At 47.0% G+C, this 18,467-nt stretch overlaps 1 protein-coding gene across 1 annotated transcript in view; it reads right to left on the bottom strand.

The window, feature by feature from the left end:
* LOC127929748 (PDZ and LIM domain protein 7-like) overlaps positions 1–18,467 on the bottom strand; it is a 73,054-nt gene that overhangs the window by 4,108 nt on the left and 50,479 nt on the right. The window contains exons 4-6 of the mRNA XM_052517998.1: positions 17,195–17,222; positions 2,926–2,936; positions 2,554–2,598 (exon numbers count right to left, since the gene is read on the bottom strand). Of these exons, the coding sequence (XP_052373958.1) occupies positions 2,554–2,598; positions 2,926–2,936; positions 17,195–17,222 (84 nt within the window). The remainder of the gene's footprint in view (positions 1–2,553; positions 2,599–2,925; positions 2,937–17,194; positions 17,223–18,467) is intronic.

The following is an 18,467-nucleotide window of genomic DNA, read 5'->3' as shown; positions in this document are numbered from 1 at the left end:
TAGTACACACCCCAACGTCACCACAACGTTAATATAACGTTAAACGGCCCATGCACAGTACACGCTCAAAGTTCCCACAACGTTAACATAACAAACCGTGCATAGTACCCACCCCAACTTCACCACAACGTTAAACGGACCATACACAGTACACGCTCAACGTTCCCACAACGTTCCAACAACGTTAACATAACAAACCGTGCCTACACACAGACATGACGCCATCACGTGGTTGAAACCACCATGACCTGTACCCAGCGACGTGTATCCCTGGTCAAAAGTAGTGCACTACATATGGGATAGGGTGCCATTTTGGATGCATCCCATGTCATATTCAACAGACCAGTCAAAAGTTTTGGACACACTTACTCAAGAGGTTTTCTTTATTTAAAATAAAACTATTTTCTTCATATGGAATCATGTAGCAACCCCGCCCAAAAAAGTGTTTAAGATTCTTCAAAGTAGCCACCGTTTGCCTTGACGAATACTTTGCACACTCTTGGCATTCTCTCAACCAGCTTCACCTGGAATGCTTTTTCAACAGTCTTGAAGGAGTTCCCACATATGCTGAGCACTTGTTGGGTGATTTTACTTCACTCTGCAGTCCAACTCATCCCAAACCATCTCAATTATGTTGAGGTCGGGGGTGACTGTGGAAGCCAGGTCATCTGATGCAGCCCTCCATCACTCTCCTTCTTGGTAAAATAGCCCTTACACAGCCTGAAGATGTGTTTGGTCATTGTCCTGTTGAAAAACACATGATCGTCCCAAGTGCAAACCAGATGGTGTATCGGTGCAGAATGCTGTGGCAGCCATGCTGGTTAAGTGTTCCTTGAATTATAAATAAATCACTGACAGTGTCACCAGCAAAGCACCCCCACGCCGCCTCCTCCATGCTTCACGGTGGGAACCATCACACCGCCTCCTCCATGCTTCACGGTGGGAACCACACATGTAGAGATCATCCGTTCACCTACTCTGCATCTCACAAAGACACGGCGGTTGGAACTTAACATCTAAAATTTGGACTCATCAAACAAAGGACAGATTTCCACCGGTCTAATGTCCATTGCTCATGTTTCTTGGCCCAAGCAAGTCTCTTCTTCTTCTTGTTGGTGTCCTTTAGTAGTGGTTTCTTTGCAGTATTTTGACCATGAAGGCCCGATTCACTCAGTGTCCTCTGAACAGTTGATTTGGGCTGCAATTTCTGAGGCTGGTAACTCTAATGAACTTTTCCTCTGCAGCAGAGGTAACTATGGGTCTTCCTTTCTTGTGGCGGTCCTCATGAGAGCCAGTTTCATCATAGCGCTTGATGGTTTTTGCAGCTGCACTTGAAGAAAATTTCAAAGTTCTTGAAATTGACTTACTTAAAGTAATGACTGTAATTTCTCTTTGCTGATTTGAGCTGTTCTTGCCATAATATGGACTTGCTCTTAAACCAAATAGGTCTATCTTCTGTATACCAACCCTACCCAGCCACAACACAACTGATTGGCTCAAACGCATTAAGGAAAGAAATTCCACAAATTAACTTTTAATAAGACACACCTGTAAATTGAAATACATTCCAGGTGACTACTTCATGAAGCTGGTTGAGAGAAAGCCAAGAGTGTACAATGCTGTCATCAAGGCAATGATAATGAAGGTGGCAGGGCAAAGGGTGGCTACTTTGAAGGATCTCAAATATAAAATATATTTGGATTATTTTACACTTTTTTGGTTACTGAATGATTCCATAATCCATGTGTTATTTCATAGTTTTGATGTCTTCACTATTATTCTACAATGTAGAAAATTATAAAAATAAATAAAAACCCTTGAGAAGGCGTGTCAACATGTCCCCTCTGACACAGTGTCAACATGTCCCCTCTGACACAGTGTCAACATGTCCCCTCTGACACAGTGTCAACATGTCCCCTCTGACACAGTGTCAACATGTCCCCTCTGACACAGTGTCAACATGTCCCCTCTGACACCGTGTCAACATGTCCCCTCTGACACCGTGTCAACATGTCCCCTCTGACACCGTGTCAACATGTCCCCTCTGACACAGTGTCAACATGTCCCCTCTGACACAGTGTCAACATGTCCCCTCTGACACAGTGTCAACATGTCCCCTCTGACACAGTGTCAACATGTCCCCTCTGACACAGTGTCAACATGTCCCCTCTGACACAGTGTCAACATGTCCCCTCTGACACCGTGTCAACATGTCCCCCTGAGACAGTGTCAACATGTCCCCTCTGACACAGTGTCAACATGTCCCCTCTGACACAGTGTCAACATGTCCCCTCTGACACAGTGTCAACATGTCCCCTCTGACACAGTGTCAACATGTCCCCTCTGACACAGTGTCAACATGTCCCCTCTGACACAGTGTCAACATGTCCCCTCTGACACAGTGTCAACATGTCCCCTCTGACACAGTGTCAACATGTCCCCTCTGACAGTGTCAACATGTCCCCTCTGACAGTGTCAACATGTCCCCCTCTGACATGGCTGTCTAGTGACCAGCGGTCAAACAGGCTGGACCATAATGCATCTGTCTCTTACTTCTCGTGTTGGTAATTCTCGTGGTCATACAAAGGCTGATCCTCTCTGTAGGCAGGAGAGGAAGAGGGAGGGAGGAAGGGTGGAAGGGAGTGAGAAAATGGGAGATGTAGTAGGAGGAAGAGGGAGACGAAGAGAAGAGGGTGGACAGAATACAGAATGGACAAGAAATTACACGAGAAAGAGAGAAATACTGTTAGATGAAGAATTCTGAAGAATGATCAATGATTAGTCAATGATTAATAAACTTATGTTACTGTTACTGCTGGTAAGAGAAAGACCTTCACTAATCATTACTAACCACTGGCTCAGATACTGACAGGAAAACTAACATTTAACATTAAAGTAAAAAGGAAGTAAAGAGAGTTTACTGACTTCTCATCCATCTGCAGAGTGAAAGAAGAGAAGAAGAGAGAAGGAGATGGGGGGGTCAGTTTGGAAAAACAAAAACAACAATAGTTGCAGAGAACAGTAAACAGCGAGGAGACCGAGATGCAGAGTATCGTGCAGTGGGGTGAAAACACACACAGGCTTTCATTGTTGACGGGTTCTGTCAGAGAGAGAGAGAGAGAGACACACAGCACGGGGCGTTCTGACGACGCAGACTCAGTGACTGTCACGCAAAACTCGCAGGCAGGCTGTGTGACAGTCATCCAGAGTCCTCATCTTCCTCTCACTGATCTACAACAGATCCGGGTTCAAGTTGATGGCTGTATTGACTGATTACCTCACTGCTAAAACTATTGATTTATTTATTTCACCTTAGTTTAGTTAAACAGGTAACTAAACAAAAAGGTAAGGTCACTGAAAACACATTATTTTACAATAATTATCTGGCCCACATACTTATTCCATCAAATGGTGTAAAATTACAGTATTTATGCGCAGAACCGAACTTATTTACGACCAACCGAAAAGTCAAATACAGTGAGGAGTATACAGATCCCTTGACTTGTTCCACATTTTGTTAAGTTACAGCCTTATTATACAAATAACTAAAAACCCTCCACAGTCTACACAGAATACCCCATAAAATGTTCACCAAAGTATAAAAAAAAAAAAAAAAACAGAAATACCTTATTTAAATAAGTATTCAGACCCTTTGCTATGAGACTCGAAATTGAGCTCAGGTACTTCCTGTTCCCATTGATCATCCTTGAGATGTTTCTACAACTTGATTGGAGTCCAACCTGTGGTAAAATTCCATTGATTGGACATGATTTGGAAAGACACACTTGTTTATATAAAGGTGCTACAGTTGACAGTGAATGTCAGAGCAAAAACACAACAACTATGAGGTTGAAGGAAATTGTCCGTAGAGCTCCAAAACAGATTTGTGGCGAGGCACAAGAAGGGTACCAAAACATTTCTGCAGCATTGAAGGTCCCAAAGAACCCAGTGGCCTTCGTCATTCTTAAATGGAAGCAGTTTGGAACCACCAAGACTCTTCCTAGAGCCACCGGCCGCCCGGCTAAACTGACCAATCGGGCGAGAAGGGCCTTGGTCAGGGAAGTGACCAAGGCCCTTCTCTATAGAGTTCCTTTAAAAAAGGCACATGACAGCCCCGCTTGGAGTTTGCCATCTCAGACAATGAGAAACAAGATTCTCTGGTCTGATGAAAGCAAGATTGAACTCGTTGGCTTGAATGCCAAGCGTCATGCCTGGAGCAAACCTGGCACCATCCCTACGGTGAAGCACTGTGGTGGCAGAATCATGCTGTGGGGATGTTTTTCAGCGTCAGAGACTGGGAGACTAGTCAGGATCGAGGGATAGATGAATGGAGCAAAGTCCAGCGAGATCCTTGATGAAAACCTGCTCCAGAGCGCTCAGGATCTCAGACTGGGGGCGAAGGTTCACCTTCCAACAGGACAACGACCCTAAGCACACAGCCAAGACAACACAGGAGTGGCTTCGGGACAAATCTCTCAATTGTCCGTGAGTTGCCCAGCCAGAGTCCGGACTTGAACCCGATCGAACATCTCTGGAGAGACCTGAAAATAACTGTGCAGCGTCACTCCCCATCCAACCTGACAGAGTTTGAGAGGATCTGCAGAGAAGAATGGGAGAAACTGCCCAAATACAGATATGCCAAGCTTGTATCACCCAAGAAGACTCAAGGCTGTAATCACTGCTGTTTCAACAAAGGGTCTGAATACTTATGTAAATGTGATATTTAATTTCATTTTTAATAAATTAGCAAACATTTCTAAAAACCTGTTTTTGTGGTTATGTGGTATTATTGTGTGTTGACTGAGAAAAACATTTATCCATTTTCAAATTAGGCTATAACATAAAATGTAGAAAAAGGTTAAGGGGTCTGAATACTTTCCGAAGGCACTGTACGTCCACACACTTCAATAACGACACAGTAATACTGTTGTGTCATTGGACGGATTCATCGTGACAGGAACCTCTGTACAAATACACCAGACCTGCTAGGTGTACAACATGCCTAGACATCGGACACATTCCCTGCTTTGTTCTGTATCACCCAGCCTTGCCAAACTACCTAGTACGCCCATAGACTAGATTACTACCGTTATAGTGGATAGACCTTAAATTCAACCTGTTCTTCTGAAGAATGAATACCTTCTCGTGAAAAGACCTTAAATTCAACCTGTTCTCCTGAAGAATGAATATCTTCTAGTGGATAGACTTCAAATTCAACCTGTTCTCCTGAAGAATTAATACCGTCTAGTGGATAGACTTCAAATTCAACCTGTTCCCCTGAAGAATGAATACCTTCTAGTGGATAGACTTCAAATTCAACCTGTTCTTCTGAAGAATGAATACCTTCTAGTGGATAGACTTCAAATTCAACCTGTTCTTCTGAAGAATTAATACCTACTAGTGAAAAGACCTTAAATCCAACCTGTTCCTCTGTCAAAAATAAATCCCTTCCAGCAGGGTTGGAATATATTCCATGACTGTTGTTTTTGGGGGGAGAACATAGTTTGCATCCATTAACTAGCTTAGCGTTTGTTTCCTGACCAGCACTGTCCCAGAGTCCGACCTCGTTCTCTAGCAAGTCACAGATTAGACCTGAACAGGAACAGCAGTCCATACAACCCTGCCCTCTAGCAACAAGTCACAGATTAGACCTGAACAGGAACAGCAGTCCATACAACCCTGCCCTCTAGCAAGTCACAGATTAGACCTGAACAGGAACAGCAGTCCATACAACCCTGCCCTCTAGCAAGTCACAGATTAGACCTGAACAGCAGTCCATACAACCCTGCCCTCTAGCAAGTCACAGATTAGACCTGAACAGGAACAGCAGTCCATACAACCCTGCCCTCTAGCAAGTCACAGATTAGACCTGAACAGGAGTCCATACAACCCTGCCCTCTAGCAAGTCACAGATTAGACCTGAACAGCAGTCCATACAACCCTGCCCTCTAGCAAATCACAGATTAGACCTGAACAGGAACGGCAGTCCATACAACCCTGCCCTCTAGCAAGTCACAGATTAGACCTGAACAGGAACGGCAGGCCTCAGTATGATTTATTCTCTGTCATAAGAAAAGCAGCTGTGTGAAGGAGTGGCAGTTTAGAATTCGGCCGGCAAATAGTGTGGTGGGTTGTGGGAAACCTAATCCGCTAAAGTCACTGGAGGAAGACTGATGAAGGAAAAAGACGAAAAAAAAAAAAATATTTGAATGACTTCATTTAAGAGATTCAAAATAGTCTTATGAAGGACACAGGTTGAATTTTAAGCTTTTTTTCCACTAAAGAGTCAACTGTTTCTAGTGTTATAAACCCTAATTTCTCAGTATGACGTGCTTGCGACACCGAAAGCATGAGAAGAGCTATACAGAATACAGACGCGGTCTTAACTGTTGATAACGTCTTCATGACACGTCATATAAAGTTGAATTTGAATAAACTAGTGTTTTTTTTAACCTCTATCTCTCCATGAAGTGTTTTAGACCAGTGAAAGGCAGGCTTTCAGGTCCGTGTGACTTCTCCAAGCAAGGCTCGTTAGGTAACGCAGCACCACCACAGTAAAAAACCATTCTGACAGCTCAGCGGATTCTAAACGAAAGGATCCTGAGCACAGCACAGCTAAATACAGCCACAGACAACATCTAGACCTCACCAAAAAGACATTAACCCTTCCTATCCCATCCCCGACACGGTCACCAAAGGCCGTAGACTATGTACCAAGTATCAGGCATGGAATAAGGGTTGCAAGATCCTGGAAACTTTCCCAGAAATCCTGATCAGATTATTCTGGAATATTCCAACCAACATTTTGGAAGAAAAATAAACCGTACAGTAACACTTGGTCAGACCTCCCCCGTTCCCCGTCGGGGCACGGACTCTACAAAAGGTGTCGAAAGCGTTCCACGGGAACGTTGGCCTTTGTCGACGCCAATGCTTCCCACAGTTGTGTCCAGTTGGCTGAATGTCCTTTGGGTGGTGGACCATTCTTGATACACATGGGGAAACTGTAGAGAAGTTGCAGTTCTTGACACGAGCCGATACACCCAGCACCAACTAACGTACCCGGTTCAAAGGCACTTAAAATATTTAGTTTTACCCATTCACCCTCTGAATGGCACACAATCCACGTCTCAATTGTCTCGAGGCTTAAAATCACTCTTTAAGCCGTCTCCTCCTCTTCATCTACACTGAATTTAACAAGTAGCTTTCACCTGGTCTGTCTATGTCATGGAAAGAGCAAGTGTCCTTCATGTTTTGTACTCTCAGCGTACAGGGAATATAGTGCCATTGAGGACACAGACTATGTCATGTTATAGGTGACCAGTACACCTCTCACAGAAAGACCACGCGTGGATAACATGAGGCCCTCTAGTAGTGCACTACTTTTGACCAAGGCCCTCTAGTAGTGCACTACTTTTGACCAAGGCCCTCTAGTAGTGCACTCTATAGGGAATAGGGTGCCATTTGGGGCCCAGAAATGGACAGGGGTATAATAAATGGGAGGGAGCGCTGAGTTACAAAAACAGCACCCTGGTGCGGGACGTTCCCCAATGATGGAAGAGGGGCCTGAATGAAACAGTTTGGGACCCCCCCTCACAGAATACACACTGCTCTTCCTACCAGGCCTAAATGAGAAAGTTTTTTTTTTTAAACGGACCTTTTAGACAGACGAACAACATCGTCACTTAGGAATGTTGATGACACTGTGGAGAGAATTTGGCTGATGGGAAGTCAAATTTGATTTCCTGTATTCTACTCAACAGTCTGGTCCCAACAGACCAGGAGAAGACATCTTCTGATCAGATCATCATTTGGGCTCCCGAGTGGCACAGTGGTCTAAGGCACTGCATCTCAGAGCAAGAGGTGTCACTACAGTCCCTGGTTCGAATCCAGGCTGTGATTGGGAGTCCCATAGGGCGGCGCGCACAATTGGCCCAGCGTCGTCCGGGTTTGGCCCGTCATTGTAAATAAGAATTTGTTCTTAAAAACGGACTTCTCAAGTTAAATAAACATCAACTTTACGACATCTCAACCGCTCTTAAAAAAGGTGCGGTCATCAATTTCTCGTCCCCAGAGAGTTCCCTGAATGCTTCAGATCTGACATAAAATACTGAAATCACCCTTCCACAGGAACCCAGAGTGACTTGTTTCACAACCCGGGGCGGCAGCGTAGCCTAGTGGTTAGAGCGTTGGACTAGTAACCGAAAGGTTGCAAGTTCAAACCCCCGAGCTGACAAGGTACAAATCTGTCGTTCTGCCCCTGAACAGGCAGTTAACCCACTGTTCCTAGGCCGTCATTGAAAATAAGAAATGTTTATTTTTTTATTTAACCCGGTAAGTCAGTTAAGAATTTTTAAATGTTTTATTTAACCCGGTAAGTCAGAATTCTTAACTTACTTACCGGGTTAAATAAAGGTAAAAATAAATAAAAACCCAAACACCGGGAAAACGTTTGGTTTGATTTGATTTGGTTTGGTTTGCATGGTTGGTTGGTTGGTTGGTTGGTTGGTTGGTTGTTTGTGTACCTACCCGTTGTGTGGCTGTAGCATGCTGACCGGGGTGTTTACTTTAGAGGCGTAGGCCACTGGTTTAATGACCGTGTTGGTTTGGTTTGGTTTGCATGGTTGGTTGGTTGGTTGGTTGGTTGTGTACCTACCCGTTGTGTGGCTGTAGCATGCTGACCGGGGTGTTTACTTTAGGGGCGTAGGCCACTGGTTTAATGACCGTGTTGGTTTGGTTTGGTTTGCATGGTTGGTTGGTTGGTTGGTTGTGTACCTACCCGTTGTGTGGCTGTAGCATGCTGACGGGGACCGGGGTGTTTACTTTAGGGGCGTAGGCCACTGGTTTAATGACCGTGTTGGTTTGGTTTGGTTTGCATGGTTGGTTGGTTGGTTGGTTGTGTACCTACCCGTTGTGTGGCTGTAGCATGCTGACGGGGACCGGGGTGTTTACTTTAGGGGCGTAGGCCACTGGTTTAATGACCGTGTTGGTTTGGTTTGGTTTGCATGGTTGGTTGGTTGGTTGGTTGGTTGTGTACCTACCCGTTGTGTGGCTGTAGCATGCTGACCGGGGTGTTTACTTTAGGGGCGTATGCCACTGGTTTAATGACCGGTTTGGTTTGGTTTGGTTTGCATGGTTGGTTGGTTGGTTGGTTGGTTGGTTGTTTGTTTGTGTACCTACCCGTTGTGTGGCTGTAGCATGCTGACGGGGACCGGGTGTTTACTTTAGGGGCGTAGGCCACTGGTTTAATGACCGTGTTGGTTTGGTTTGGTTTGCATGGTTGGTTGGTTGGTTGGTTGGTTGTGTACCTACCCGTTGTGTGGCTGTAGCATGCTGACGGGGACCGGGGTGTTTACTTTAGGGGCGTAGGCCACTGGTTTAATGACCGTGTTGGTTTGGTTTGCATGGTTGGTTGGTTGGTTGTGTACCTACCCGTTGTGTGGCTGTAGCATGCTGACCGGGGTGTTTACTTTAGGGGCGTGCGCCACTGGTTTAATGACCGGTTTGGTTTGGTTTGGTTTGCATGGTTGGTTGGTTGGTTGGTTGGTTGTGTACCTACCCGTTGTGTGGCTGTAGCATGCTGACGGGGACCGGGGTGTTTACTTTAGGGGCGTAGGCCACTGGTTTAATGACCGTGTTGGTTTGGTTTGGTTTGCATGGTTGGTTGGTTGGTTGTTTGTTTGTGTACCTACCCGTTGTGTGGCTGTAGCATGCTGACCGGGGTGTTTACTTTAGGGGCGTAGGCCACTGGTTTAATGACCGTGTTGGTTTGGTTTGGTTTGCATGGTTGGTTGGTTGGTTGGTTGTTTGTGTACCTACCCGTTGTGTGGCTGTAGCATGCTGACGGGGACCGGGGTGTTTACTTTAGGGGCGTAGGCCACTGGTTTAATGACCGTGTTGGTTTGGTTTGGTTTGGTTTGGTTTGCATGGTTGGTTGGTTGGTTGGTTGGTTGTGTACCTACCCGTTGTGTGGCTGTAGCATGCTGACGGGGACCGGGGTGTTTACTTTAGGGGCGTAGGCCACTGGTTTAATGACCGTGTTGGTTTGGTTTGGTTTGGTTTGCATGGTTGGTTGGTTGGTTGGTTGGTTGTTTGTTTGTGTACCTACCCGTTGTGTGGCTGTAGCATGCTGACCGGGGTGTTTACTTTAGGGGCGTAGGCCACTGGTTTAATGACCGTGTTGGTTTGGTTTGGTTTGCATGGTTGGTTGGTTGGTTGGTTGTTTGTGTACCTACCCGTTGTGTGGCTGTAGCATGCTGACGGGGACCGGGGTGTTTACTTTAGGGGCGTAGGCCACTGGTTTAATGACCGTGTTGGTTTGGTTTGGTTTGGTTTGCATGGTTGGTTGGTTGGTTGGTTGGTTGGTTGGTTGGTTGTGTACCTACCCGTTGTGTGGCTGTAGCATGCTGACGGGGACCGGGGTGTTTACTTTAGGGGCGTATGCCACTGGTTTAATGACCGTGTTGGTTTGGTTTGGTTTGGTTTGCATGGTTGGTTGGTTGGTTGGTTGGTTGGTTGTTTGTGTACCTACCCGTTGTGTGGCTGTAGCATGCTGACCGGGGTGTTTACTTTAGGGGCGTAGGCCACTGGTTTAATGACCGTGTTGGTTTGGTTTGGTTTGCATGGTTGGTTGGTTGTGTACCTACCCGTTGTGTGGCTGTAGCATGCTGACGGGGACCGGGGTGTTTACTTTAGGGGCGTAGGCCACTGGTTTAATGACCGTGTTGGTTTGGTTTGGTTTGCATGGTTGGTTGGTTGTGTACCTACCCGTTGTGTGGCTGTAGCATGCTGACGGGGACCGGGGTGTTTACTTTAGGGGCGTAGGCCACTGGTTTAATGACCGTGTTGGTTTGGTTTGGTTTGCATGGTTGGTTGGTTGGTTGTGTACCTACCCGTTGTGTGGCTGTAGCATGCTGACCGGGGTGTTTACTTTAGGGGCGTGCGCCACTGGTTTAATGACCGGTTTGGTTTGCATGGTTGGTTGGTTGGTTGGTTGTTTGTGTACCTACCCGTTGTGTGGCTGTAGCATGCTGACCGGGGTGTTTACTTTAGGGGCGTATGCCACTGGTTTAATGACCGGTTTGGTTTGGTTTGGTTTGCATGGTTGGTTGGTTGGTTGGTTGGTTGGTTGTTTGTTTGTGTACCTACCCGTTGTGTGGCTGTAGCATGCTGACGGGGACCGGGGTGTTTATTTTAGGGGCGTAGGCCACTGGTTTAATGACCGTGTTGGTTTGGTTTGGTTTGCATGGTTGGTTGGTTGGTTGTTTGTTTGTGTACCTACCCGTTGTGTGGCTGTAGCATGCTGACCGGGGTGTTTACTTTAGGGGCGTATGCCACTGGTTTAATGACCGTGTTGGTTTGGTTTGGTTTGGTTTGCATGGTTGGTTGGTTGGTTGGTTGGTTGGTTGGTTGGTTGGTTGTTTGTGTACCTACCCGTTGTGTGGCTGTAGCATGCTGACCGGGGTGTTTACTTTAGGGGCGTAGGCCACTGGTTTAATGACCGTGTTGGTTTGGTTTGGTTTGCATGGTTGGTTGGTTGGTTGGTTGTTTGTGTACCTACCCGTTGTGTGGCTGTAGCATGCTGACGGGGACCGGGGTGTTTACTTTAGGGGCGTAGGCCACTGGTTTAATGACCGTGTTGGTTTGGTTTGGTTTGCATGGTTGGTTGGTTGGTTGGTTGGTTGGTTGTGTACCTACCCGTTGTGTGGCTGTAGCATGCTGACGGGGACCGGGTGTTTACTTTAGGGGCGTAGGCCACTGGTTTAATGACCGTGTTGGTTTGGTTTGGTTTGGTTTGCATGGTTGGTTGGTTGGTTGGTTGGTTGTTTGTTTGTGTACCTACCCGTTGTGTGGCTGTAGCATGCTGAACGGGGTGTTTACTTTAGGGGCGTAGGCCACTGGTTTAATGACCGTGTTGGTTTGGTTTGGTTTGCATGGTTGGTTGGTTGGTTGGTTGTTTGTGTACCTACCCGTTGTGTGGCTGTAGCATGCTGACGGGGACCGGGGTGTTTACTTTAGGGGCGTAGGCCACTGGTTTAATGACCGTGTTGGTTTGGTTTGGTTTGGTTTGCATGGTTGGTTGGTTGGTTGGTTGGTTGTGTACCTACCCGTTGTGTGGCTGTAGCATGCTGACGGGGACCGGGGTGTTTACTTTAGGGGCGTATGCCACTGGTTTAATGACCGTGTTGGTTTGGTTTGGTTTGCATGGTTGGTTGGTTGGTTGGTTGTTTGTGTACCTACCCGTTGTGTGGCTGTAGCATGCTGACGGGGACCGGGGTGTTTACTTTAGGGGCGTAGGCCACTGGTTTAATGACCGTGTTGGTTTGGTTTGGTTTGGTTTGCATGGTTGGTTGGTTGGTTGGTTGGTTGGTTGGTTGGTTGGTTGTGTACCTACCCGTTGTGTGGCTGTAGCATGCTGACGGGGACCGGGGTGTTTACTTTAGGGGCGTAGGCCACTGGTTTAATGACCGTGTTGGTTTGGTTTGGTTTGGTTTGCATGGTTGGTTGGTTGGTTGGTTGGTTGTTTGTTTGTGTACCTACCCGTTGTGTGGCTGTAGCATGCTGACCGGGGTGTTTACTTTAGGGGCGTAGGCCACTGGTTTAATGACCGTGTTGGTTTGGTTTGGTTTGCATGGTTGGTTGGTTGGTTGGTTGGTTGTTTGTGTACCTACCCGTTGTGTGGCTGTAGCATGCTGACGGGGACCGGGGTGTTTACTTTAGGGGCGTAGGCCACTGGTTTAATGACCGTGTTGGTTTGGTTTGGTTTGGTTTGCATGGTTGGTTGGTTGGTTGGTTGGTTGGTTGGTTGTGTACCTACCCGTTGTGTGGCTGTAGCATGCTGACGGGGACCGGGGTGTTTACTTTAGGGGCGTATGCCACTGGTTTAATGACCGTGTTGGTTTGGTTTGGTTTGGTTTGCATGGTTGGTTGGTTGGTTGGTTGGTTGGTTGTTTGTGTACCTACCCGTTGTGTGGCTGTAGCATGCTGACCGGGGTGTTTACTTTAGGGGCGTAGGCCACTGGTTTAATGACCGTGTTGGTTTGGTTTGGTTTGCATGGTTGGTTGGTTGTGTACCTACCCGTTGTGTGGCTGTAGCATGCTGACGGGGAACGGGGTGTTTACTTTAGGGGCGTAGGCCACTGGTTTAATGACCGTGTTGGTTTGGTTTGGTTTGCATGGTTGGTTGGTTGGTTGGTTGTGTACCTACCCGTTGTGTGGCTGTAGCATGCTGACGGGGACCGGGGTGTTTACTTTAGGGGCGTAGGCCACTGGTTTAATGACCGTGTTGGTTTGGTTTGGTTTGCATGGTTGGTTGGTTGGTTGGTTGGTTGTGTACCTACCCGTTGTGTGGCTGTAGCATGCTGACCGGGGTGTTTACTTTAGGGGCGTGCGCCACTGGTTTAATGACCGGTTTGGTTTGGTTTGGTTTGCATGGTTGGTTGGTTGGTTGGTTGGTTGGTTGTTTGTGTACCTACCCGTTGTGTGGCTGTAGCATGCTGACCGGGGTGTTTACTTTAGGGGCGTATGCCACTGGTTTAATGACCGGTTTGGTTTGGTTTGCATGGTTGGTTGGTTGGTTGGTTGGTTGTTTGTTTGTGTACCTACCCGTTGTGTGGCTGTAGCATGCTGACGGGGACCGGGGTGTTTACTTTAGGGGCGTAGGCCACTGGTTTAATGACCGTGTTGGTTTGGTTTGGTTTGCATGGTTGGTTGGTTGGTTGGTTGTTTGTGTACCTACCCGTTGTGTGGCTGTAGCATGCTGACCGGGGTGTTTACTTTAGGGGCGTATGCCACTGGTTTAATGACCGTGTTGGTTTGGTTTGGTTTGGTTTGCATGGTTGGTTGGTTGGTTGGTTGGTTGGTTGGTTGGTTGGTTGGTTGGTTGTTTGTGTACCTACCCGTTGTGTGGCTGTAGCATGCTGACCGGGGTGTTTACTTTAGGGGCGTAGGCCACTGGTTTAATGACCGTGTTGGTTTGGTTTGGTTTGCATGGTTGGTTGGTTGGTTGGTTGTTTGTGTACCTACCCGTTGTGTGGCTGTAGCATGCTGACGGGGACCGGGGTGTTTACTTTAGGGGCGTAGGCCACTGGTTTAATGACCGTGTTGGTTTGGTTTGGTTTGGTTTGCATGGTTGGTTGGTTGGTTGGTTGGTTGTTTGTTTGTGTACCTACCCGTTGTGTGGCTGTAGCATGCTGACCGGGGTGTTTACTTTAGGGGCGTAGGCCACTGGTTTAATGACCGTGTTGGTTTGGTTTGGTTTGCATGGTTGGTTGGTTGGTTGGTTGTTTGTGTACCTACCCGTTGTGTGGCTGTAGCATGCTGACGGGGACCGGGGTGTTTACTTTAGGGGCATAGGCCACTGGTTTAATGACCATGTTGGTTTGGTTTGGTTTGGTTTGCATGGTTGGTTGGTTGGTTGGTTGGTTGTGTACCTACCCGTTGTGTGGCTGTAGCATGCTGACGGGGACCGGGGTGTTTACTTTAGGGGCGTATGCCACTGGTTTAATGACCGTGTTGGTTTGGTTTGGTTTGCATGGTTGGTTGGTTGGTTGTTTGTGTACCTACCCGTTGTGTGGCTGTAGCATGCTGACGGGGACCGGGGTGTTTACTTTAGGGGCGTAGGCCACTGGTTTAATGACCGTGTTGGTTTGGTTTGGTTTGGTTTGCATGGTTGGTTGGTTGGTTGGTTGGTTGGTTGGTTGGTTGGTTGTGTACCTACCCGTTGTGTGGCTGTAGCATGCTGACGGGGACCGGGGTGTTTACTTTAGGGGTGTAGGCCACTGGTTTAATGACCGTGTTGGTTTGGTTTGGTTTGCATGGTTGGTTGGTTGGTTGGTTGTTTGTGTACCTACCCGTTGTGTGGCTGTAGCATGCTGACCGGGGTGTTTACTTTAGGGGCGTATGCCACTGGTTTAATGACCGTGTTGGTTTGGTTTGGTTTGCATGGTTGGTTGGTTGGTTGGTTGTTTGTGTACCTACCCGTTGTGTGGCTGTAGCATGCTGACCGGGGTGTTTACTTTAGGGGCGTATGCCACTGGTTTAATGACCGTGTTGGTTTGGTTTGGTTTGCATGGTTGGTTGGTTGGTTGGTTGTGTACCTACCCGTTGTGTGGCTGTAGCATGCTGACGGGGACCGGGGTGTTTACTTTAGGGGCGTAGGCCACTGGTTTAATGACCGTGTTGGTTTGGTTTGGTTTGCATGGTTGGTTGGTTGGTTGGTTGGTTGGTTGGTTGGTTGTGTACCTACCCGTTGTGTGGCTGTAGCATGCTGACGGGGACCGGGGTGTTTACTTTAGGGGCGTAGGCCACTGGTTTAATGACCGTGTTGGTTTGGTTTGGTTTGCATGGTTGGTTGGTTGGTTGGTTGGTTGGTTGGTTGGTTGTGTACCTACCCGTTGTGTGGCTGTAGCATGCTGACGGGGACCGGGGTGTTTACTTTAGGGGCGTAGGCCACTGGTTTAATGACCGTGTTGGTTTGGTTTGGTTTGCATGGTTGGTTGGTTGGTTGGTTGTTTGTGTACCTACCCGTTGTGTGGCTGTAGCATGCTGACCGGGGTGTTTACTTTAGGGGCGTAGGCCACTGGTTTAATGACCGTGTTGGCGCCGCCCGGCGTGAATGGCCGCGCCATCTTGTTGAGAGCGGTGCTGGGGGCGAAGGAGTATTTGGGCTGAACGGAGGCGGGGGCGAGCGAATCCTAAAGGGTGTGAGAGAGAGAGGGGGGGGCACACGGCAAAAACCACAGCAAATAACATGCAGTTAGAGAAAACACACACATGAAAATTAAAATAAATAGTGTGGTAATGTACCACACACACACACACACACACACACACATATATCTGCTCCAGCTGTGTTATCCTCAACATGGCTCAGAACCTCAGAACCACAGTAGTGTTGCCAAGGCCAGCTCTGTCTCTCTGTGTGGAGAGAGGAGAGGCCGAAGACGTGTGAACACACCCAACTGTCTGACTCGTGTACCAAATGGCACCCCATTCACTATATAGCGCACTACTTTTGACCCATTGACTACCCACAGTAGTGTGCACTACGTAGGGAATAGAGAGCCATTTGGAAAGCAACCATGTCATCTTGGAAAGCTGGAGTTTGTCCCACTGAGGATCTTCCTCGGTCTCCGTTAGCCTGGATATGACACTGGACATAAGAGTTGCACTGTTCTTTGTCCTCAGCTAGGATTTCTCTGTGTCAGAGAGGATGTTATGACACTTGGGGTAAGACGTTTCATTTGCCTTCCAATACAAATTTGAATCAGAATGACTGTGGAGACTTTAAATGCAATGTGAGAGTGTACGTTGTGAAGAGACACCACTAGGAGCCAAACAGGGTCAATTCCTCTCATCCGACACCACGATGCAATATGAACAGCCTTGTAGGGGAAACGGTATGTGAGCATTGTCATAGACGGGGTAATCATAGACGGGGTAATCATAGACGGGGTAATCATAGACGGGGTAATCATAGACGGGGTAATCATAGACGGGGTAATCATAGACGGGGTAATCATAGACGGGGTAATCATAGACGGGGTAATCATAGACGGGGTAATCATAGACGGGGTAATCATAGACAGGGTAATCATAGACAGGGTAATCATAGACAGGGTAATCATAGACAGGGTAATCATAGACAGGGTAATCATAGACAGGGTAAGCCACTGCCTAGTGAAGACGGAGATCTGTTGATACACATTGCAGAAGCATCACCATTCATGTGAGGTTAAGACAAACACAGACATTAAAAATGAAAAAATGTGAAACCCCTTTTCCATGTATATCTTACTACTTTTGACCTGAGCCCTGATAGAGTAGTGCACTATACAGGGAATAAGGGTGGTGTTTGGGATGCAGCCCTGATAGAGTAGTACACTATACAGGGAATAAGGGTGGTGTTTGGGATGCAGGCCTGATAGAGTAGTGCACTATACAGGGAATAAGGGTGGTGTTTGACCTGAGCCCTGATAGAGTAGTGCACTATACAGGGAATAAGGGTGGTGTTTGGGAAGCAGACCTGATAGAGTAGTGCACTATACAGGGAATAAGGGTGGTGTTTGGGATGCAGGCCAGATAGAGTAGTGCACTATACAGGGAACAGGGTGGTGTTTGGGATGCAGGCCAGATAGAGTAGTGCACTATACAGGGAATAAGGGTGGTGTTTGGGATGTAGGCCAGACACTCTTACCTTCTGATCGCCACCCGCATGGAAAGCTCTGAAAGAAAAGATGGGAAAATAAGGGTTAAAAAAATTAAGTTAACACCCCGCAGTAGCTCCTATAAAACCCGCCGCAGTAGCTCCTATAAAACCCGCCGCAGTAGCTCCTATAAAACCCGCCGCAGTAGCTCCTATAAAACCCGCCGCAGTAGCTCCTATAAAACCCGCCGCAGTAGCTCCTATAAAACCCGCCGCAGTAGCTCCTATAAAACCCGCCGCAGTAGCTCCTATAAAACCCGCCGCAGTAGCTCCTATAAAACCCGCCGCAGTAGCTCCTATAAAACCCACCGCAGTAGCTCCTATAAAACTCGCCGCAGTAGATCCTATAAAACCCGCCGCAGTAGATCCTATAAAACCCACCGCAGTAGCTCCTATAAAACCCACCGCAGTAGATCCTATAAAACCCACCGCAGTAGCTCCTATAAAACCCACCGCAGTAGATCCTATAAAACCCACCGCAGTAGATCCTATAAAACCCACCGCAGTAGATCCTATAAAACCCACCGCAGTAGCTCCTATAAAACCCACCGCAGTAGCTCCTACAAAACCATAGATTTATATGAAAGTCTTAATGCATTCTTTTCTGCATTAAAAAAAAAAAAAGTTGAAACATAAATCTCTCGACTCAACACTTCTCAGAAAGTTAAGGTCTTTGTTCTGTGTAGAAACAGCCCGAGCTTGTTGCATTTCCATATTCAAGGAGCTTTGTTCAACGTGGATCTCAATATGGACTTCTGAAAACAGTTCTGAAATAGAAATCATCAACTTCTCAGGGTCTAACTTGGTTTAATTTGCAGGAAATTCTATGTATACTAGACAGTCTGTGGTGTATAGTTTGGTTTCATTATAACATTGGTTAGTTTTGAAGAACATGCTTGGAGAATAAATATTATATAGGCTTAGTTACCATAATCCAAAAAGAAACAACAAAAAAACATTTTTTTTCTTCTAAAAATAAAAAGACAACGGGTTTTCCGATGTCTTAAAATGCAGGGAACTAAATCCATCAAAACAGATTTAAGTGTTAAATATGCACTGATCCAAAATATCCAAGGTAAGAATTACACCTGGTCTAGGTATCGTAATGTAAATGTAATCCGTCCCTATCCTTTAACCTGCCTGTCCTCCGTCCCTATCCTTTAACCTGCCTGTCCTCCGGCCCAATCCTTTAACCTGCCTGTCCTCCGGCCCTATCCTTTAACCTGCCTGTCCTCCGGCCCTATCCTTTAACCTGCCTGTCCTC

The sequence above is a fragment of the Oncorhynchus keta genome, chromosome 4, assembly GCF_023373465.1.
Source record: "Oncorhynchus keta strain PuntledgeMale-10-30-2019 chromosome 4, Oket_V2, whole genome shotgun sequence".
NCBI classification, from domain to species: Eukaryota; Metazoa; Chordata; class Actinopteri; order Salmoniformes; family Salmonidae; genus Oncorhynchus; species Oncorhynchus keta.
This window is presented reverse-complemented; position numbering and strand designations above follow the sequence as displayed.